This window comes from Hermetia illucens, chromosome 6, assembly GCF_905115235.1.
Source record: "Hermetia illucens chromosome 6, iHerIll2.2.curated.20191125, whole genome shotgun sequence".
Taxonomy (NCBI): Eukaryota; Metazoa; Arthropoda; class Insecta; order Diptera; family Stratiomyidae; genus Hermetia; species Hermetia illucens.
In genome coordinates, this window is record NC_051854.1 from 75,704,224 (window position 1) to 75,727,964 (window position 23,741).

Sequence of the window (23,741 nt, forward strand, 5' to 3'; positions counted from 1 at the left end):
AAACCAGCGAGTAAAATCGGAAGAGAACAATAGAGATTGACTTTTAAGCAGAGTCTACTTCATCGTAAAGGATATACCTCATATTGTGATACAATACTCAGGGCAAATCATCATCATCAACGGCGCAACAACCGGTCTAGGCCTGCCTTAATAAGGAACTCCAGACATCCCGGTTTTGCGCCGAGGTCCCCAATTTGATATCCCCAAAAGCTGTCTAGCGTCCCGGCCTACGCCATCGCTCCATCCAAAAATTCTTCGGAGGATTCTTCTCTCGAACGCGGTCAAGAGTTCGCAATTTTTCTTACTAAGACCCCAAGTTTCCGAGGAATACATGAGGACTGGCAAGATCATAGTCTTGCACAGTAAGAGCTTTGACCCTATGGTGAGACGTTTCGAGCGGAACAGTCTTTGTAAGCTGAAATAGACTCTGTTGGCTGACAACAACCGTGCACGGATTTCATCATCGTAGCTGTTATCGGTTGTGATTTTCGACCCTGGATAGGAGAAATTGTCAACGGTCTCAAAGTTGTATTCTCCTATCCTTATCCTTCTTCGTGTTTGACCAGTGCGGTTTGATGTTGTTGGTTGATTCGTCTTCGGTGCTGACGTTGCCACCATATATTTTGTCTTGCCTTCATTGATGTGCAGCCCAAGATCTCGTGCCGCCTGCTCGATCTGGATGAAGGCAGTTTGTACGTCTCGGGTGGTGCTTCCCATGATGTCGACGTCGTCGGCATAGGCCATTAGTTGGGTGGACTTAAAGAGGATTGTACCTCTTGGCTTTACCTCAGCATCACGGATCACTTTCTCGAGGGCCAGGTTAAAGAGGACGCATGATAGGGCATCCCCTTGTCGTAGACCGTTGTTGATGTCGAATGGTCTTGAGAGTGATCCTGCTGCTTTTATCTGGCCTCGCACATTGGTCAGGGTCAGCCTAGTCAGTCTTATTCACTTCGTCGGGATATCGAATTCTCTCATGGCCGTGTACAGTTTTACCCTGTCTATGTTATCATAGGCGGCTTTAAAGTCAATGAATAGATGGTGCAACTGTTGTCCATATTCCAACGGTTTTTCCATCGCTTGCCGCAAAGAGAAAATCTGATCTGTTGCTGATTTGCCTGGAGTGAAGCCTCTTTGGTATGGGCCAATGATGTTGATGTTGATGAACCACTTGGTGTAACTGGTCGCCTCCATATTTAACAAATTCGGCTGTAATTCCATCGGCTCCTGGCGACTTACGAATTTTAGTTTTTAGCCGATGAATTGCACGGACTGTTTCTCCTAAACTTGGTGGTGGCAGTATTTGTCCGTCGTCTTCAGTTGGCGCGACTTCCAACTCGCCGATGTTCTGGTTGTTCAGTAGTTCATCAAAGTACTCAACCCATCTCTCCAATAAGCCCATTCTGTCGGAAATCAGATTTCCCTCTTTGTCTCGGCAAGATGAACATCGAGATGTGTAAGGCTTCATCCTGCTGACTTGTTGGTAAAACTTGGACGCCTGGCGCGGTTGCTCCCTGTGCTTTCCTAGTTCACAGACCTGTTGGTTCTCCCAGGCTTTCTTTTTCCGTCTGTGAAGTCGCTTCTCTGCTCGCCGGAGTTGGTGATAAGTCTCCGCGTTTGCCTGCGTTCTTTGAGAATGCAGCATTACTCGGTATGCAACATGCTTCCGTTCCGTTGTTTGCTTACATTCACCATCAAACCAGCCGTCCCGACTGTTCTTGCGGCTGGGGCCAAGTATATTTGTGGCCGTATTTATGAAAACGTTCTTCAGGTGATTGTGAAGATCATTTATTGATGGTTCATTTCCAGGATCTCTGTTGACTGCGGTTATTACGAAATCCATTCCCCACTTATAGGTGTTGTGGATGGCTTCAGTGTTAACTCTCACTTGATTGTCAGAGGGAATTCTAGGTGGTGTTGTTATTCAGGCCCGGAGCACCATGCCAACGAGATAGTGATCCGATTCTATATTGGCCCCCCTATATGTTCTGACATTCATCAAGGCTGAGAGGTGGCGGCATTCGATCAGTATGTAGTCAATTTAGTTGAAAGTGGTCCCGTCTGGAGAGGCCCACTTCTGTTTGAACCGCTTTCCGCGCAAACCAGGTACTTCCAACAATCATTTCGTGTGACATTGCTAATTGAATAATTCACAGTCCGTTATCATTAAGCTATGGGAGCCAACGTATCGCCTGAATACGGGATCCTTCTCTACTTCGCTGTTAAAATCCCCAAGTATGATTTTGATATCATATCTGGGACAGGCTTCGAGGGTTCGTTCTACTGCCTCGTAGAAGGTATCCTTCTCCAACTCTGCATTCTCCTCTGTAGGGGCATGAACGTTAATGAGACATATAATTATAAATTTGCCTCGCAAGCGCAGCGTGCATAGCTGTTCACTTATGTTTTCAAAGCCGATAACAGCAGATTTCATTTTTTAGCTGACTAAGAAATCTACTCCGAGCACTTGGTTTGCTGGATGGCCGCTAAAATATATGGTGTAGTCACTCTTCTTCACGAAACCGGTCCCTTTCCAACGCATCTCCTGTAACACTTTTAGTCCTATATTGGAACAGGATAGCGGCTAGCTGCTGACCAGCTTCATCTCTGTACAGGGAGCGCACGTTCCATGAGAAAATGCGCAAATCGTTATTCCTTTGTCGTTGCCGGGTTCGTCATTGTATTATCCGTCCAGTCCGAGGTTCCTGTTGTGACTTCGTAACTTTGGTTTTCCGTGTAGGGCTGTTAGCCCTATCCAACCCCTAACCTGGAGGACCAGTTGGTACAATTTGTCCTATTTTTAGGAGCGGGAGACTCGCTTTCATCCTTCTCCGTCTGCAGCTTTTCGTTAAGAAACAGCTCCCAGCGGTCACCACGTGGAGGTGGAGATAGGGTTTGGTAGTAGAGCTGTTGGTATTGATTGAGCAGGCGTTTCCCAGGTTTAATGCTCCATCGTGGGTACCAATCCATGTTTTGCCCTGGGACCTATACTACCCTTTGACCACATTCATTTCCTTTTTGATTTTTAATGAGATTGTGCGTCAGTTTCATCACACTTCATGCTGTGCAAGTCATTAGCCTACAACACCGGTACAGCACCGAAACGAACACAAACATCCATGACCGGGGTTCGAACCCGGACAACGAGGTCGGGCAATTAACACTTAGTCAGCTCGTCTCAACGTTTGAGATGAGATGATTACCTCCGATATTAGCTGTCGATCAGAGGTAATCATCTCATGCAATTGTCACCTCTGGTTTATTTTCGAGCGTACAATTACTGAGAAACCCAAACCACATAATACGTGACACAGAGCCCAAACTATATTCCCTTCTAAATGTTTTCAGATTAGTCATTTATTCTTCCGTCAACAATGTTGCCTATATCGGAAGATTACGCACTCAGTTTCCAGAGAGAAGTCCGATATCATGAGTAGCTACTCAATCAGTTGAAGTATTACAATCTGGATTCCATGCTTTCAAATTTTTCAAATTTACTTGATGACGCGTAGGCTCAAGAATGCATACCGTCAAATGTTTGTGATGTTTGGATCAAAACAACGAATCGCTTGATATATAGTTGGGTGACATTACGAAGCTTTCTTTTTTTATTAATTTCAAATCTTGGAATTTGTACAATCACCCCTAATCGCTCTCTGTGGTGTTTACATCCAGTCGATAATTTCGATCGTAATCGACTAATTGGGTCTATTTAAATAGAACGCCTATATTTTATGGGAACTGCTTGCGCCGAATTGGATTCCGCTACAAAGGGCGCTAACCCAAGGAACTGGCTTTTCCCATAAATCAAGTATTTTGAAATTTCCAACTTATCAGGGTCATTCACAACAATTCCTGGTAGCGCGTTAGATATTCAATAACCAACGAAATATCAAAACCCCAACGATAAGTTCTCCAAGAGGCTCCATAAAAATTCCTAATCTGAACGTAATGCGTTATCGCGACAAACAATGAATTATTCACTCACGCTAGTGTACGAAAAAATGCACGTATTTTTAATTCTAAGGTTATCATTTATCGGGCACTTTGTTTATAAACTTGAGATGTCAGAGGAAAAATTAAAGCCCAACAGCAATTAAACCCCGAAGCATTCCAGACATTTTCTATAATTATGAATTGAGCCCCGAAATACACAGATATGGAGCTTGAAGCGTGAGGGAGATAAGGCCAACTAAAATTGTTATTTTCCTGAAAATATGTATGTTATCTGTACACTACAACGGTGGCATGAACAAACAAACAAACGGCTCTAGCCATGATTGATAGGCGCCACACTGCAGGCACGTAATGTTCACCTCCAATCAAAGCATTTAATCAACACAACAAATAGACTTAATGAGAGCAAAAAATAATAAAGTTGGGAAGAGAAAATCTATTCGGGGAGAAATGCGATTGGAGCCTACTAACAAATGATAAGGCGCCTAACTTTAGTTTGGAAGCAATTGCTACGACACATTGTTACAGTGATGCTCGGAAAATTCGCGACGAACAGTTGAGATGAGATATTCTGCACTTTCAACCTGTTCTTCCTTCGATGCATTTAGTTAGAGGTCAAAGAAAAAGGACTGCCCCTCGCTCTTCATTAGTTTTTCCTTACTTTTTCTGAAAACCGGGAGAAATTCAAGTACCAAAAATATCAGGAATGAACTGTCGATCATTCAGTACTAAACAATTCGGGGATATGTTCAAACAAATGATGGGTTTCAACGTATCCTAGTAAGCTGTAAGGGAGGAAAGTTTGTGGGTTACATCAACGTTTCATGGAAGTCAACCGGTTGAACCCAGAATCAGAAACCTGCTTCCTATTACACCCCAAGATGCAGCAAACTTCCTCAAGCCAACTATAAGAGTGACGGCGCGATGATTGAGAGGGTAGAGTGCCAGCACCTCAATCTAATTGGCGTGGATTCGAATTCCTGCCATCATGTATGCTTATGTTCGTCTCGTCCTTTTCTTCTTATGTGATGCTGTGATAATGATACTGAAAGACAATCTCACTAAAAATGGACAGAAAAAGAAACCAGCAACAACAAAGAGACTATGTGAGTGCCTTGTACTCCACCAAGGAGTGAACAGGGGACGTATATATATAATTATATTATATAATCGACCATTTAGACCAACCATATCTATCTGTGGTGTGAAAGAAAAGAACCCGCCCAAAGGTCCAGCATTTCTCTTAACTTTCGTTTAAAAGAAGGAATAAAATTTACGATTATGCATGGTGCTATATTTAAGTAAAACATTCTAAACGTCATCTTTCCAAATTGTCCTGAAGACCTCCTGAAAATCAGGTTAGTTATACCTAACCCAATTTTAATCAGAAGACAATAAAAATTTCTTCGAAAAATTTGGTGCGTTTAACGTTCCTTTTAACAATAAATCATAAAAATAACATTACAATAAATATAAAAAATATAGAAATAAATAAATTATTATTAATTTGAAAATCGTGCTTCTTACTTTCCTGCTCGGAATTTTTGCGTGGTGTGGTAATGGGTGGTTTTTTCATAGGCCAGTTTTCTGTGCAATGGCTAAGCCAGAGAGTTTATGGTTACCTTGCTCATGCCAAGACTATCTCCGAGTCACACCAAGGAAAGACTTTGGGACTTCCAACGGCAATTGTATCTATACACCATTAACAGGACGATACTTAGCTGCAATTGAAAAATGATTATTTTTTGCTTTGACGATGAAACCTTTGTTCTAGTAGCTAATATGTTTCAATTGTTCTGGCATAAACGACGGCTGCATTATGCTTTTTTTGATCCGTCCAAGAAGTCATGAAGCTGGACTTGATAGCTTCGCCGATACCTTATCTAACAAGGAATTCTCATTGACTACATTGTAGTTCGCTCTCGAATTTTCCCCATGAACTGGACACTTCAGTGGGCAAGATATCATCCCATTCTACTGGGTCTCCAAATAGACTGCATGATTAGCTCCGCAGTTATGGCAGCTGGTGCCACCAATAGGAGCGATTGGAAGTTGGAAAGATTTTCAACAGTAATTCTATTTTGAAGATTTTGTGTGAAACAGTGCTATAAGAGATAACATAAGGCATAACTCTGGAAAATTTGAAGGAAATCCAACCATTATTAACAAAGTTATAGAAGATGAAATTTTTCCATTCTATGTGAATTTCGTGCATTCTTGAACGTGTATAACGTCATTACAATATATCAATTCGTCAATACCACAACAAAGCTCAAATAAACTTATTAGTAGTATATTATCAACCTTTAGAATTTGAATGAATAACCTTAATTTCATCCTAGGACTTCCAAATTTCGTACCGACATGGAGGCCCATATTTCGTACACATATTTCATGGAAATCCGACCATTAACGCCAAAGTTATTGCAGTTCAAACTAAGAAATTTCGCGCAATTAAAATCAATCAAATTCTTTATTTAAATGGCTTTCTAAAAAATAGAGGGCAATCGAATTTTTAACTATGTACACGCGGAACTGTCATGCATTCATCGCTCCTCATATAAGGAAACACGAAACCTTTTATACTTGATATGTCAAGCTTCCAGTTTCAATTAGCAGTCCACAAAAAAATGTGGGACACTACAGACGAGATCACTTTCACCCAAATTAACCACGTGTTGATCCATCTCACCTCTCAGGCTTGATGAATGTCATAATATATAGGGGGGCCAATATAGACTCGGATCACTAGCTCGTTGGCATGGTGCTCCGGGATCGAATAACAACACTGAAGCCATCCACAACACCCCCCTTTGCAACACCTGTAAGGGGGAAGTTGATGATACGGCCACAAACATCAAACATCAAAACATCAGATCCGTGAACTAGAAAAGTACACGGAGCAACCTCATTAGGCGCGAAAATTTTACCAATACGTCAGCAGGAGCCTTACACACCTCGGTGTCCATCCTGCCAAGACATTATCCGTCCCATACATAAAAAAGGGGGATATCACGCTATGCAGCAATTATAGAGGTATCACGTTGCTGAGTAGCATCTATAAGATATTCTCCTCTATCTTGCTAGGTTGGGTAGCCCCATACGCCCAGAACGTTATTGGCCCATACCAAAGAGGCTTCCACTCAAAACAGCTCCAGGCAAATCAGCAACAGATCCGATTTTATCTGTGCGGCAAGCGATGGAAAAACTGTTGGAATATGCCCATAAGTTACACCATCTTTTCATCGCCTTTAAAGCCGCCTATGATAGCATAGTCAGAGTAAAACTGTACACGACCATGATATAATGCGGTATTCCAACGAAATTGATAAGACCCACTAGGCTGACCCTGACCAAAGTGCTAGGCCAGATAAAAACAGAATGATCACTCTCGAGATCGACATCAACAACGGTCTACGACAAGGGGATGCCCTATCATACATCCTCTTTAACCTGCCCCTGGAAAAAGTGATCCATGATGCTGAAGTAAATGCGAGGGGCCTCGATCCTCTTTAAGCATTATGGGAAGAACAACCGGAGACGTACAAACTGCCTTCATCCAGATTGAATAGGCGACGATCGAAGGGAGAGAGCCTATTTCAGCTTACAAAAACTGTTCCGCTCGAAACGTTTTACCATAAGGTCAAAGCTCCTACGGTACAAGGCAGTGATCTTGCCAGTTCCCATGTACTCTTCGAAGAGCTGGGTTCTTAGCAAGAAAAATTGTGAACTCTTGGCCGCATTCAAGAAAATAATCTTCCGAAGAATTTTTTGACCCCTCTCCCCCCTCTAAAGATAATCCACCCGATTTTCGTATTTTGCGCTGCTGGCTGTCCTTCCTTAAATCCCTTTAAGACTATGCTTGTATAGACGTCAACACCAAGAAGCATATCGATTAGGAGAGTTTCAAAATTTCTCCATGTTAATTGCTCATGAAGTGGCTTCTGGTAACGAATTCAATTTAGGTAGCAGTTGTCAAGCAGCTGTAATATGCTTTTGACCTTGTTTTTAGACTTCGCCATATGAGATTCACCAACTTCATCAATGGTGGTTGAGATGCGCCCTTTGGGGAGTTTTAAGGTGCATTTTCGGTTATGAGTCAAACTTGTAAACCAGCATGTAATAACGTTCTGTACAACTCTAATTGTTCAATATGTTACGGATTCTAACCATCACAGTTACCAGCAAGGTAGTTGGGGTGCTAATCCTTCAGTTCAATGATAACACCTCGTTAATATTGATATATGAACTTATGTTGGGTTAATGAGCCTTGATTTTTGGTTTTGTTTGTTCGGGTATCAACACACTTGAAAGCATCTTCAATCGGTTATTTTTTCGCATTGCATCTTGCTGCTACTTTGTAAGCGTGGGATATCCAGTTGACGACTACAGTCTTTACTATGTGGGATCAGCTTCAGAACGTTTTTTCTACGTAAAAATGTCTCTTTGATTTAGTATCTAGAGTCTGAGCTTACTCGGTCTTTGGAACTAGATAAAGAAAATGCCTTTGCCATTCCCTCTGTTTTGCTCAATTGCCTTCTACTATGGTGTCCTCGTGCTTTAGCGTATTGACATTCTCATCGTGGTAGTGATTTTCATTTGAATTTGATCAGCTTCCTCTGGACTACAACTCGGGAATCCAGTGAAAGCATCTGCATCAGACAGTCAGTTTTCCCCAGATTTTGGAACAAAATAAGGGGAAATTGATAGTTCTGCCCTCTTTACGAAATGTGGTTTGTGGCTCAAGAATGTTATGTGGATTGACATTGGGTATGCACTGACAAGAGCCTGCTTTTGTCAGGGAATGCCAAATTGACAAAAGCATAAATTAGGACAATGATATCATGTCCATTCATACTAGGTATTTTAACAGTCTTCATTCTCGTGTGTTGATGTTAAAACTTGCAACTGCAAATGCTACCACCACATGCTATTACTCCCAAGAGTTCTTCCCATAGCTCCAATAAATGCTCCATCAGAAATTATCTCCTCGTCAAGGGGAATTAAGAACAACTTTAAAGGAGCGCCTTTTCTCTCTGTTGGGATGGTGGTATTGTATCTCTTTAAACGTTAAGTGCAAATTTCATAGGTACACATCATCTGCACTGGCTTTCAGTGCCGACACTTGTAACATGATAGTTCCAAGTCTCCAGGGGAGTTGATAACCTTTTTATTCTCGAACTTTCGTGACATCCGCTTCAGAGGCGCTTTCTATCATCAACTGCGCAGCTACCACTATCCGCTATTAGTAAGGAACCCTAGATATCCCGATTTTGAAACCAGACCTACCAATTTGATATCCTTAAAATCTGTCCGGCGTTTTGATCTACGCCATCACTGCTCCTGGGGCAGGATCTTCCACGTCTTCTTTTTCTATCATAGACTTTTCGGACTGGATTATCCTGACCCATAGACGGTCGTGGTATCACTCATAAATTTCATCGTTATAGAGGCTACGGAATCGTCCATCCTCATTAGAGGGCCAAAAATCCTTCGAAGAATTCTTGTCTCAAACTCGCCCAAGAGTTCAAAGTTTTGTTTTGCTAAGAACCCAGGTCTCTCTGGAATACATGAGATCATAGTCTTCTACAGTAAGAGCATTACGCTTATGGTGAGATGTTTCGAAGCAAACAGGTTTTGTAAGGGGAAATAAGCTCTGTTAGTTACCAACAACCGTGCGCGGATTTCATCGACCCTAGATAGGAGACCTTTAATCAGGAAAATTCCCGATATATCAGCTTTTTCTCCCGTCACACAGTTTTTCCAAGACCTTGCCGCTAATCAGCCACTCGTTCGTGCTGTCATCCGTAAAGTTTTTAGGCGTAGCACTTTGCGGAATACATTTGATGACTATCTTCATAAGACTCAGAAGGGAAACAACATGACATCACTTTGAAAGTTGTTCATATAAAGTCTGCATTTTAAAATGGAAAATGTATTCCATCATTACTTTGTTCTTTTATCGTGTGTGAAAATCCACCATCGCCATCCAAGACAAATCGACAAGAAACGACTCGTAAAAAACTTCTTTGGTCTCCCACTTAAGTATTTGGTGCAACCCCTAGGGCGAGAACAGTCACATGGACTCAAGCAGGCAACTCTTATCCGTGGCATTCTTTGGGTCAGTGGCTGCCCCTATCTATTACTACCATATAGAACCGCTTGGCTTTGGATTTTCGCAGCGGCCATGATTAACAATCATATGGTGGTCAGCAAACCTTGTTTTGGCTTGCTCTAAACCTTTGAACCTTTTGAGCTTATACACCATAAATATAAACCTACATGAACGCCTTTTTCTCTCAATTCGCCCACAACATTCATCTGACTAAAACTGACTGGTTAAACGTCGGCCATAGCCGTTCAGAAAAATGATCAGGAAATTTTTAACACATTATAAAAGATTAATTCAACCAAGTATATCTGGTGCAGATGAATCAAAGTATGTAAATTTCAATGTGCTAATGATTTTAAACAAAAAAAACTGTCAAATACATCACAGGTAATCTAATAAGTCTATTTCAATTTCACCTTGACAGGGGTGTGTTTCGTGTTTCATTCCTGAACGTTCCACAATTAAGATGTCAGTCAAATACATCAGGAGGATTTTTCTGTTGTGTATTCAAACCATTTATATTGTCAAAAAAGTGAGAAGCTATAATAATAATAATCGTTGGCGCAACAATCCATATTGGATCAGAGTGTTTTAGAGCGCTTCATTCAAGACCGTAACGGTACACTACACTGCAGTAGAGAAGACAATGTGGTCAGCATTGCACTCGCCCGAGAATACTACCCTGATTTGACTCAGGTACTCATTCACAGCTGAGTTGACTGGTGTCCAACATCCAGTCACGATAACAAATTGCTTTGCCACCAGTGAGATTTAAATCGCGACCTTCCCCTACGATAGTCCAGTGCTCTAACCACTTGACAAGCTACTTATAATCGGCTATAAAAGAAAACTCACACAAAATTCCATTTTCGTTTTATTTCAAAATGCCTTTCAAGTTTTCGACGAGGCTATTACGAGGGACTATGGCCTGCTGTAGGTTTGCCTTAAGTTGAAGATGAACTCCGTAATGCGTATGGATGAGGATAATCCAGCCCGGAAAGTCTATAAGGGCAATATCTTTGGTAGAAAAAGAAGACGAGGCAGACCCTGCCTAAGATGGAACGATGGCGTAGGCCAGGACTCCAGACAGTTTTTAGGGATATCGAATTGGTGGACCTGGGCGCAAACGCGGGATGTCTGGAGTTCCTTATTAAGGCAGGCCTAGATAGGATACCGGTTATGACGCCATTAATGATGATGATGATGAAGATGAAGATGAACTTATCTTACTCAATCCACTAAAAGACAGTATCCCACCTGCTAATTTGTCCCTCTGAATTCAGATAACTCTTGGAGTCACCAGTTCTTTGGCAACTTTATTTCGACACTTCTACCTGGTGGACAATAACTTTCTAAGTTATGAAGGAAAGTGATTCCATTTTCATGCGTCCAAGTTTGTTTGTTTCAATTTTCTATTTCACACCTACCCAATCAACAGCAATTAAAGTCTGTCTTGAAAGATAAGATATGTTTATCGTCATGCATAGCTTACAAAAGAATGAAAATATTTGTTTTTGTTCAAGATCATGGGCAAAACTCATTAGCTGCAGGGCACTGCAGCACCATTTGCTGTTTCTTTTTCCCCAAAAATCTCATCTCGACAAGTTCTAACAATTTAAGGCTTTTCAGTATAGTCATTGTATTCGTTTTTAAACGTTTGCGATTAATAAGGAGACTGAAAAATATAACGTAAGTCATTTACCTTATCTTGAGGCGTACATACTCTGGCTACGTTTCAGAAATTATCAATTCGGAATTTGAGTCGTAAAATTGGAGCAGTTACGCACGCGTGTGTGCCAACAATTAACAATTGGTTCAAGTACAATATGTGGCGCCGTTGGAAGCATGGAGCCCGTCAATGCTAGCAAGCGTGTACCTGTTCGTAAAACATTTGCAGTAAGCTTCACGGAAGAGGTCATTTCAAGACGCCATAAAGCTTTTCGGATAAGATTGTGAATAAATGAATTAAAAGGCTTAATTGGAATAGTTCCTGATTTGCATGTTGATCAAAAGTTTGAGGCTTTTGAGAGAGTCATTGCCTAGCTCTTTGTGGAAGCTAAGATTCGTTAATTTTAGATGGAACGATATGTCAGTAAAGTTTACTCGTAGATGTGAACCTTAGATTGTAAACTAGGAAATCCCTTTTACTACGGGAAGTTTCCAAAAATGATGGCAGTAGGCATCAGTTATTGACTAGGCCGGCTGATTGGATGGACAGCTGATCAGCTGGACAGGGCATTGGATTTGAGTGCTGGGGAAGTCGGTTTTTTATCTCGGGGGAAGGAGGATCTCTTTGGTATTTCGGGTGAAGGGAGAACTGCCATAGTTCTTCGTTGCAAATTATTCTAAAGATAATGAATGAAAACCTTGAGGAGACGAAAAGACTCGAAAAGAAGGGAGGAAGTTAATTGAGGAGTGGCGGCTGAAGTAAGAATGCGAGGCTACAGAAAAAGTGTTGAGCTGATTGTCACCTGTATGCATTTCGTGTAAACAACGAATTATTTTGGAAAGGAGTTTTATTCTGTGGGAAGAATTGAAATTTTAAAAGTGCAACAGGTTTTGACAGAGGTATTATATAGAAACTTAAAAGAAGTTGGGGAATGGACAGTAATTGGTAGCGGGTGAGTGCTGTATTTATACGTATACGGAATGACTTCCACATTGTTTAAACCGAACTATGTGGGAGTCCCAGGACATCAAGGGAAGCCGTAAGGGATTTAGGTGCAATACCTGTAGCTGGCAATGTTATGGGAACTACAACTATCCGCTCGAGACGCCAAATTTCTTTGATTTCCCGTGGCTCATAGTTTACCTTTTTCTCCACGTATTTCCACTCAATGTTGCTACTATGGGGGATAGCAACATCAATAACATACGCGGAGCGACCCGTCTTGGCAACAAACAGCATGTCAGGCTTGTTGTATGGTATGTGGCGATCAGTTATAACTTGCCGGCTCCGATAAGCAAAACTACCGAGCCTCCAATTGCTTGTCCTACAACTACCGAGTAGATAATAATTTGCTCTTTGCAACCCCTTGACCCAACTCGACCGCTCTTATACTCCTCGGAAAGAATGTTTTTGGTCTGGAGGTGCATATTGACCCTTCTACTAATAATAGACGTTATGAATTTGTAGAGGGTTTGTAAGCAAGTAATGGCTCTTGTGTCCGCGAGTTCCTGCACCGTATCCTTTTTTGGGACAAGGTAGGTAATTCCCGCAGTGAGGAAGGGTGGAAATTCCTCCGGCCGACTAATCACCTGATTTATGCTATGTGCAAACCGATTTACCAACGTACACAGGTAAATTTCTTATACCAGAAATTCTGTACCCGATCCAGTCCAGGACCCCTCCAGTTCTTCGAGATGTTTATGGCTGTTTATGACTTCTTCTTCGGTAACATCCGCAAAATTCATGCCAGGCGTATTGGCATAGCGGGTGCCTTCGGTGGTGATCTACTTAGCATGTTCAGCAACTCCCAAAGTCCACCCCAATATTCTCTAGCTTCCGTCATCGAAAACTGTACGGTCTGGACGCTCTGTCGGAATTCGTTGTGTGATCTATAGAAACTTCGCTGGTTCTTCATGTATGTTGCATTCTGGACACGTCTGGAATCACTTTCGCCATACCTCGTAACCGACTGCGTATGACAATAAGTTTCTGCTTTAATGTGTCCAGAATTTCAAGTACGGGTGTCTCACTGGGGATGGCATAGTTTCAGTAAATCCTCTGCACTATTTTTCTCACCCGTCTGTTGGCATTGCCAGTACTGATCTGAATCAGTCTAACAATATCCTGCTTTAGTGAGTTTTGACGACGTTCCAGATAAATTTTCCATGATGGATATCTCCTCTCTCTCTCTCTTCCTCTCTCTAATTAATTATTGTTTATTTTTTGGTTATTTTTTATTTTATTATTCTTGTTTTTGATCTTTGTTCACTTAATACAAATGTGAAAAGGAACTAAACCTCTCCCTTGGACTTGAGGACTTCGTCCATCCCTCTATCCTCCACTAGAACGGCCTGAAAATGACCAGGCAGGGAGGGAGCCTTGAAAGCCACGCCTCACAATACATCTGAGGCAGGGGAAACACGAATGAAGGTTGCGATCCATCGTGGATCCTCATTTTCGATGGTAGCACTCAGGTCCGGAGTTTTACGGCTCCATGCGTACGGTCGAGCTGTTATTTTTTATTTTATTTTTATTGTCATTCCAGTTTAGCTTCCGTTATGTTATTTTCAGTAGACTCGCGCGAATCGTCCAACGCATCCCTCCACATCCCCGAGCTTGGCTAGCAGAGAGGCGTGCAAGCATATGTCAATTGAGCTTCAATATTTTTGGACAGACTTTCTCAGTCAATTTCACTCTTTTTTTATTTTTCCAAAATATTTTATATTTAATTTCAAATTGATGAAAATGGAAGTAATACCAAATTTACCCGGCGCAGCGCTTACTTATCAGGTTCTCAGCCTCTAAAGAAGCATATCCTCTATCACGCACACGTTCCTATTTGACGTGTAATCCCGTCAGGATTCTCATGTGCCGCTCTCTATTCACGGTTATTGTTCCGCGGTGGTTGTCTTCGAAGAGAAACGGCCCCTACATCTTGCGCTTTCAACCCAAACCTTAACCTTGGGTATCCTCTCCGACCCGATATCGACAGTTTTGGAATAGTCAATGAATCGAAGTCGGTGACTATTAGAAGTCATTTACTGGTATACTGAAAAAAAAGCTTAAAGTCCATAAAGGACTATTAGTTTCTTCCGCTTTGTACAACTTTGAAGTTTATCTTTCGTCTCCCAGTTCTGAAGCGGTTTCATTCGAGCTTTTTACAAATTTCTTTCTTACATTTAAATTGGAAATTCCTGCAATTCAACCTGTTTTTATTGCCTGGATCATTTCCTGATTTTTTGCAGTTCTCGAACTGGGCACAGGAAATTGCTTTACTGCATTTCAATTTGACAATGGGACGAGCTCCTTGGCACGACAAATGTTAGGGTACTCCTTACGTATGCAATCATAAGACAAGTTGAACTGATCAAATGGAATAGCTTTCCTTGCCTAGGCTTGTGTTTGTTACTTTCCCAACAAAAGTGTTGAGCATCAGTATCACGACTCATCAGACGTTTAAGACCACTCGACTACAAAAAAGCAGAGAATCACACCGGCCACAGAATTGTCGCAGCATGAAAGCTTCTACCAAATTTGATATTGATATCTGAACATCTGGCATTCGATCTTGTGGTTCTTTCTTTGTAGAAGATCCTAACCCCCTTTATTAGTCCAATACCACAGATTTTGGCAAATCGAACCTTTGGTTCTTCTACTAGAAAAATATAAGGACAGTACTACGACTTCGTCAGTGTTGCTGTCAGTAAAAGGGAAATAGTCAGTGCGGTCAGTATGGATATCACTCTATCGCCTTCCGTGTGTTCATTGTGATTTTGCCCTTCACCACCCGAGATCTATGCCTGATCACCAAGCATGCGGATAATATCCACTGGTTTCCATGGAGGGTGGAGAATCCAACACTCGACAGGATCTGACTAAGCCGGGTAAACTTACTGCTAAAATTGTTTGCTATAGCTAATTTAACATAGCCTCATAGATTCACTCCCAATCTAAGAGTCCATTAGGGAAACCTAGGCTACTAAATCTGAGCTCCAGTCCAACTTTTACAAATTGTCTTCCCATACAATCCCGCTGTTGTCCGCATTAGAAATTGTCCATCTGACATTCTACCATTCTTAGAGGAAACTCCTACGACGAAACGAGGCTCTCACTTATGGTGTGAGCCTCCTTTTGGAGGGACCAGTTTCATTAAAACTGGTCACGCATCTGATCACCACCACAACCCCTGAAAAATCCGTATAAGCAGAATTTGGCGAAGACGGCTTGAAAGTATTAAACATAACTGGTATTAAAAGAATGACTAACGGTTACCTTCAGCGCAGAGGTGAGGGAGCGTCTGATGAGTGTCCTCTGCCTGGGAGCAGCTTGACCGAAGGTAGCTACAGTTGTCAATCGTTCCTTAAACATATCTATGTTTAATCGCAAACACGTTACAAGTGAAATCCGCCTTTATGTTCAGACTCAACCTAAGCCAAAGTGAAATTATTTGATTTGGGGATGTAGGGGCGGACTTAGGCCTCCCAGCTAGTTGACCTCGGACCGTGGACCACAAATGTCGATCCTCAAATAAGATAACACCGCTGATGTTGCCATGCGTTTTTTGTTCTCTTTGCTGCCGACTGAGAAGTCCGCTGTGTTGAGTGTGGGTCTTAGCGAAGTTCCCAACTTGTCCCCACATTCTGCTATCTTGTATCCTGTTTATCTGGATAGTGTCATATCTGACGGTACAGTTGGTCCGTAACCACCTACATAGTCTTACGGGATGGGCGGAGGTGGGGACTATGCTCCATTTAGGAGGCATTGGCCACCGTACATGTATGTAATGATATGTTAGTATAATAACAAACCTACAGCAGAAGGAAACAGAAAGATATAACCGGGATTGGAGTCATGAGCACAGCGGCGGAAGACGGACATTCAATGTACCTCGACTGGCACATCATCAAATTTTCATTTTAATGTAATTAAATGGTAAACTGCAAATCGTCTGTTTGTCCCATACTTCATATATAGTACTCCAAATACTTCAATACTTTGCGATCCTATAATCGAATTCCAACTAAGCTGGAATTACCATTAGCTCATAGTAATTTCCTGATTTGCATTTCATACATTCCAAGAATCTCCTAATCAGATCTCCCATTTTATCTCATTCCAGAATTTATTATCGCTCCGTGCACAAAATGCGTAAAGTAACACCAATGCCAAACGCATCCTAGAATTGGAATTAAAAATGTTATTTCAGAAGAGTCAAACGGATAATAATTGTTACGCGGCAACTGCAACCGCAACTATTTTAGATGATACTGAACAAAGGAAGCAATGTTGGATGGACAGGGATGTGAACAGCAACCAGACGCATAGAGCGGAGACATGCTCGCGCTCCCAACATGAATTATTTAAATTAGCTGTTGCATTTAGAATTTACGGATATCAAACATCAAAGCGAATACCAAGCTTAGCCTGTCAATCTGGCCAGCGTCCTCCTAACACACAAGGATCGAAACGCAAAGGAGAAAGCAGTGGGGACGAGGGACTAGAGAGCCAAATTGATAGTGAAACAGTAGATATTGAGTGCAAGGATTCATTATCCAGCTCGCTGAACCCTTGCCCTGGCAAGGAGGCTCCCGCCCCCGTAGTTGCATCTCCGGGTAGCAACAAATGCTTGATATGTCGTGAGGACGATTGCCGTGGAAATCTCTATTGCAAAATGTTGCCTGTTAACGACAACGATGGTGGACTGATGACGCTCAATCGAAAGAAATCGGTGGTTCAAAATAGACGCAAAAGTGCGTTACAAGGTGACGGCCTTACGACGGCTGCCAACGAGGGCGCCGGTAACAGTGAGGTTGAAAAAAGTGGCAATGACAGTGACCGGTGCAGTATATCGCAGAGCTTGTATTCTAAACCTAAATCGCCGACAAGGACATCACATCACCCTCATTCAGTGGAAACATGTCAGTTTTCACGATTATCCCATGCCTCGTCGCTGTTGAATAACGATAATGAGGCTAATCGTGGCAATGGTCCTTTGAACTGTTCGTATGAATTTCTCGATTTAATGCAAAGCCATCAACTTGGAAATTATTCTGATTCTGATATAAGCTCCAAATCGGATAGTGATGCCGGTCTTCTAAACGAATGTTATCGTGAACTAAAGTCCTTATCGCGGGCGTTAAAATCGCGAGAAACTTTAGAGGAGCCAATGGCCCCTCTTAAAGTGGGAATCGGTACAGAAGTGCAGAGTTGTCGAGTTGGTTTGTTTTCTTCCGCATGCCAATCGGAGTCGAAGTCAAAATTGAAAACATCACAGCCTCGGTCGTCGAAATTGTCGCCATCAAAGTCATCATCCGCATCGGTATCGACAAAACCGAAGAGTATTTCCAAGCACCGCTCACGTTCGTCATTCTCGCCATCAGCACCACCTTCATTTATCAATGGTATTCTCTGGTTCATTGTTTCAACGATATTGCTAAACCTCACGTTATCATTGGTGGTTTCCGGGGCACAATCGAACGAAGTGGCTGGTTCTGCATCAGGAGGTATGTATCAACTTTTCTTCTTCGTTTTTAGATGAACAATTGTAGATCAAGTGCTAGCATTATGTTATCCATTATTAAGTTGTAAGAAAATGTTCACAGTATTTCAGCTACTCATATTCCGCAATAAAGGCTAGGCATGTTTTCATTTGGATTTGAACTAACTTGCCTTTCTAGCAACAGCAAAGTTGGGCCTCCCAGGAGTCCAACGTTTCTAAGGCAGAACTATACATTCTGCACTGCTTGTGTTTGACCCGCTCTTTCATAATCAGCTTTCTACAAACATGGTTGGCCACCACGCTGCCCTAGATCGAGCATAGAGATCCGTCCGTCTCAGTGAAGAGATCTCACCAATCTGCTCTTCAAATAATCGACAAACGGTTGCCAGAGAGAATTCACGTGTTTACCATGCATTGCCTTCAACTTCAATTCATTGCTACCCTCTTGGTGAAACTGCATTCCACTCATAAGACTGACAGATCGATCCTTGAAGTTAAGTGATGCCAGGTCGGTGTACGCCTTACAAATGCCAAGAGATTCGTCTGCTCCTTGCTGTAAAAACAAGCGCGGCACTGGGGCTTTTAAATCACCAACTCGGAACATGGGTTACTTGCAGAATTCTTAGGTAGATAGGTCTTGTGGAAGTCGGCTTTGGTCAGAACTTGGATATGAAAGTCGCCATTGCTACTTCTGGTAAACGACTCGTGATGTCTTATGGAGATGGCTTAGATTCGAAACTTGTCTAAACCAATTTCTATCCAAATATCACGAATGAAAATATCTATTATCAGCAACATAATTCCTAGGTACTTATGTCATCCAAGTATATCAAGTGTGTCAGCTCGGAATTAGCATAAAGGTCATAATTTATTGCGAAGTCATGCCCTCTAACTTCATTGCGTGACCATAAAAGAAGGCAGAAAGGCAAAGGGAACTCAATGATTTACTTTGGAAAATGGCTGGCCGTATATGGATGAGCTCTAAAATGGCAAGTTGAAATGACACTCTTCCAAGACTGTACATAGTACAGAAAAAAATAGGTAGACTAATGACCAGATGTATTATACTATTTGCTATATGCTAAGTGACGATGTATTTTGGCGAACTTCTTATATCAGAAATCTTGTTGCCAATTCAGCCATAGCTTGCAGAATGTCCTCTTCGGTAACATCCGCAAACTTCGCTGATTCATACTCAGAATATTGGCATGGCGGGTGCCTTCGAGGGTAATCCACTCAACATGCTGAGGGGATAACCTTCACGATTAACCCCAATATTCTTTTGCCTCCTTTCTAGCGACGGACTGGCAGGTGAAGTGGTAGCTTCCTCAATGATCACAATGTTATTGCTTCATCCTCCGTCCAGAAACGGGCTTGGGACCGGCTTCGATGGGATAAGACTTTATTTTTGAGCTGTCACACCCTTGCTTTATGCCGAATTTTACCTTACATTAGCACCTACCTACCTGTATACTTTGGCGTGGTTTGATCCTAACAGGACAGGACATTTGGGGAAACCGTAACCGATTTAGGTACAATATCCCTAGCTAACAGTATTATGAGAACTATAAATGCTAAATTTCTTTGATTTCCCGAACCTGTGGTTCATAATTTATCTTCTTCCTAATCATTATTAAGTTCATAGATTATTGGTTCTTGTACACTTCAAAGTAGAGCTTTCCCTGTTCACACAATTTTTCCAACGGGGTCTTTTTATTTCTCAAATGACTCCTGGATAGCTTTGCAGTGGCTTTAAAGGTGTTTGAAAAATATACTTCGCCAAAATTAAACAACTCATATACCAGAAGCTTAGCGCTTCACGTATGAAAGGTTTAGTGTATTTCCTATTTAAGAATATTTGAGTGTAAATTTGCCTCATCTCAATCTACATACATAGCTCGTAATGTTTAGGAACTGGGTATGTTAGGCTATGTGATATTGATATTCAGTCTTAGGTTGAGACCTTTCATTTGATACCCCACATGAGCATATTTGGTGAAAAATAATTGTATACCCCCCTTGGCGCAAAACCGGGATGTCTGGAGCTCCTTATTAAGGCAGGCCTAGCCCGGATACCGGTTGTTGTGCCGTTGATGATGATAATGATGATAATACCCCCCCTTAAACTATATATATATCGATGTTACGTCCTTTCAGGGCTCATTCCAATTTCGGAAACAAACACATATTACAAATACCAAATCTGGTGAGTAAGGTGATTGAGGAGTATCAGTAATTTGGTTTTTCGCACAAACTTATGAAGTGACGCAAACTATGGGTTTCAAGTTTACAAGAGCAAAAGCAGCTCGTTTCCTATCTTGCTTTCCCGAATGCATTGCTTGGTCTCTTATACCTAAGAATGAGGCGCTATCATTTTATTTTTGAATATCCTTCTAGGTATACCCGACTTCCCAATCAGTTTTGAGTACACCTTTGAATATTCCTATTCCTTGAATCCATGAATCATCTCCATTTGAGCTCCTCCAAGGATCTTTCCTAACATGATCACCTACCTCTCAAATATGTAAAGTTATCAAGGTTTTCTAAATTGTATTCACTAAACTTGATATTTTGCCTAATTAGCATCTCTTCTCCAGATTGGGCCATGATATTGACTTTTTATTGATTGACTCGTAATCCTAGCTCCTTTGCTACACAGCCGAGCTTCACGAACGTTCCTTTGACATGGAGAAGAGAACGCGATAAGATATGCATGTCATCGCCGTACGCTACCACTTACATTGTGGTATCAACAAGGATCTCTGTATACAGAAGGGCCACGATGAACGGGCAATCTGTCCCCCGGCTTAAGACAGGTCCGCTTTAAAGATGGATCAGCTAGGCAGGTTTGAATTCGCAGCTGTGGAGTCAAGTCCGCCTTGAATGCTTTTGTGAGACGAATTAGTTTTGCTAGGATGCACTTTCCGAATGGGGCCGACCTATTGTCGAATGTCTACCTCTGAAGGCACGTTGATACTCCCCGATGACTTTTTCTGCTGTCAGCCTCTTTTCCAGGATTTTAGTGAATACATGAAGGTCGAAAAAAGTAGTGAGTTACTCCTGTAATTGTCGCATGGTAATTTGTCACTTTTTTATATAATAGATCGAGCAAATTATGCTTTTATGTGTTTTTGTTGGGAATTCCTCTTCCTTTCAGCTCATCCTTTGGTTTCAGTTAGGAAAGTACGATACCCATCTTTCATTCACCTTTTCTTTTCTACTTATAATGCTGCCATCTTTATATCTACACATACTTATTTTTCGTTGGAACCTTCGCTCCTTAGCAAAGCAATTGTTGCTTGTTTTCCAATGTTGCCTTCGCAATTTCTGATTGCGTCCCTTATTCTGGTCCATATTTAATTGATGGATTTATTTACCAGATCATTGAGAATGGGCTTGAATTTCTTTTGCAAAGTAGAAATATATGCCTGCGCCTTTGATCCACTTTGAAGGGATTGGCTCTATAGCTGTATCCCGTAGATATGTGACACCGACAGGTGGTTTTCACTAACTACATAGTAATCAGTCGCAGTTCGACCCTCAGTATGTATGAACATCGAAGATACTGGAAGCCCCTCTTTTTTGGATACGCACATGGTCGATCTTATTGTTAGTTCACCCATCTGGAAAATGTTCTTCTGTGCATGCGCCTATGTGGGAAATAAGCGGAGCTTATCAGGTGGGCTGAAAAGTTCGCCTTTGAGGGCGATACAAGGATTATAACGGTCGTACAATTTTACGATACCATTTTTATATTACGATTTCTGTTTAGCCTAAAAATAGGTCTCAGTTTCGACGACTACCTCTTCATCGGCGTTAAATTTCTTTCCAGTGAACATTCTTTTGAGGTCTGAGAACATGAAAAAGTCGCTGGACGTCCTCATTTCCAATGTAGGCGTTAAGATCCGCAAACAATATTTTGACGTCTTGGCAAGGTAGTAAATCATCCAAAGTTTTAAGACGACTGTGGAAGCCTTACCTCATCCTTCCCTTCAGTAAGGGCATGCACGTAGGCTAACCATAATTAAAAAAGAAACAGTTTTTCTTTGATGGATTTGAAATCTATAACAAGTAGCTTGAGAGAGAGAGAGAGCTTTATCAACAATAAATGCTCCCGCTTTTAAAAATTGTGTGCAATTTCAAGTTCCTAATCTCGCTTCCATTTTGGACTGCCCGACCTTTTCGAGAAAATCTAGTGCGTAAAGTCTGTCATATTTTTGCACATTTAAAGATCCAAGAGGGTATCCAGTATCCGTTTGGGTGGTCGTTTCCGTTGGTCTAATTTGTTCCGAGTCATGTCTTCGGGTTACGGGGCAATAGGGTAATGCCAGGGAGTACCATTGTTCCAATATGGAAAAAGAAAGGTAGTCCAACAGAATGTTCAAATTACTATCCGATCCGGTTATTCTCCTATACTATGAAGATTTTTGAACACATTCTTGACAACTGTATTCGCGAAATCGGTGAAATAATCGTGAATCAAGCCGGATTTGTCAAAAACTGCGGAATTGTTGACCCAATACACGCTGCGCGGTTACTCATGGAGAAACACCGTGAGAAACATCGCCCTCTTTACATTTCATTTCGGGATCTGGAGAAAGCGTTTGACCGTGTGCCACACGAACTCATCTGGTATGCTTTACGACAATACTTAGTGCCAGAAGAACTCGTGCACTGGGTTCAATTGCTCTACCACGATCCGAAAAGTAAAATTGAATTTTTGACGACCGATCCTCTTGAAACAAGCACAATAACTGTCAGCGGCAATGATCTGCCCACAACTGAGCGATTTAAATATCTCGGGTCAACGCTATCAGCCAATGGAGAACTGCTTTATGAAATCGCTTCACATATTAACGCAACTTGGATGAAGTGGCGTTCCACAACTGGTGTTTTTGTGTTCGACGTATCAACGAACGTCTCAAATCTAAAATTTACCGCAATTTTGTCCGTCCTGTCGCTCTCTATGGTTCCGAGTTTTGGCCGACTATAAAAGACAATGAACGGCGAATTGCGGTAATGGAGACGAAGATGTTGCATTGGACTAGTGGCGTGACATGTTTTGATCATATCCGAAATGAGGATATCCGCGATCGTTATGGGGTTGTACCGAAACGGAAAGTTGCGAGAGAGACGTCTTCGGTGGTATGGTCGCGTAATTCGCGCTAATCAAAATTCACTTGCCAAGATCGGACTCAACATTAAAGTGGATGGTAAACTACCAAAAGGCAGGCCGGAATTACGGTGGCTTGATACGCTGGATGGGGATTTAAAACCCTCAAGATTGCATCCAGATTAGGCCGACCCCACTTGTGAACGGGACAAAGACTACTACCGCGATTAGCAAATGTTCAGTTAGAGTTTCCACTTTTGCGAACCTAGATGTTTATTCCAATAATCAAAGGACTCGTCTGCAGTCTAAGCAGCCACAAATCTTCACCAAACGTTATTTATTACCATTAGAACGGGAGAGGGCCTATGAAACCCTACGTTTCGAAAATTGC

General features: G+C 41.8%; 1 protein-coding gene across 1 annotated transcript in view; it reads left to right on the forward strand.

Moving 5' to 3' along the window:
• LOC119660051 (insulin-like receptor) overlaps window positions 1-23,741 on the forward strand; it is a 193,552-nt gene that overhangs the window by 85,001 nt on the left and 84,810 nt on the right. The window contains 1 exon segment of the mRNA XM_038068428.1: window positions 16,858-18,241. Coding sequence (XP_037924356.1) covers window positions 16,933-18,241 — 1,309 coding nt within the window. The 5' untranslated portion in view covers window positions 16,858-16,932.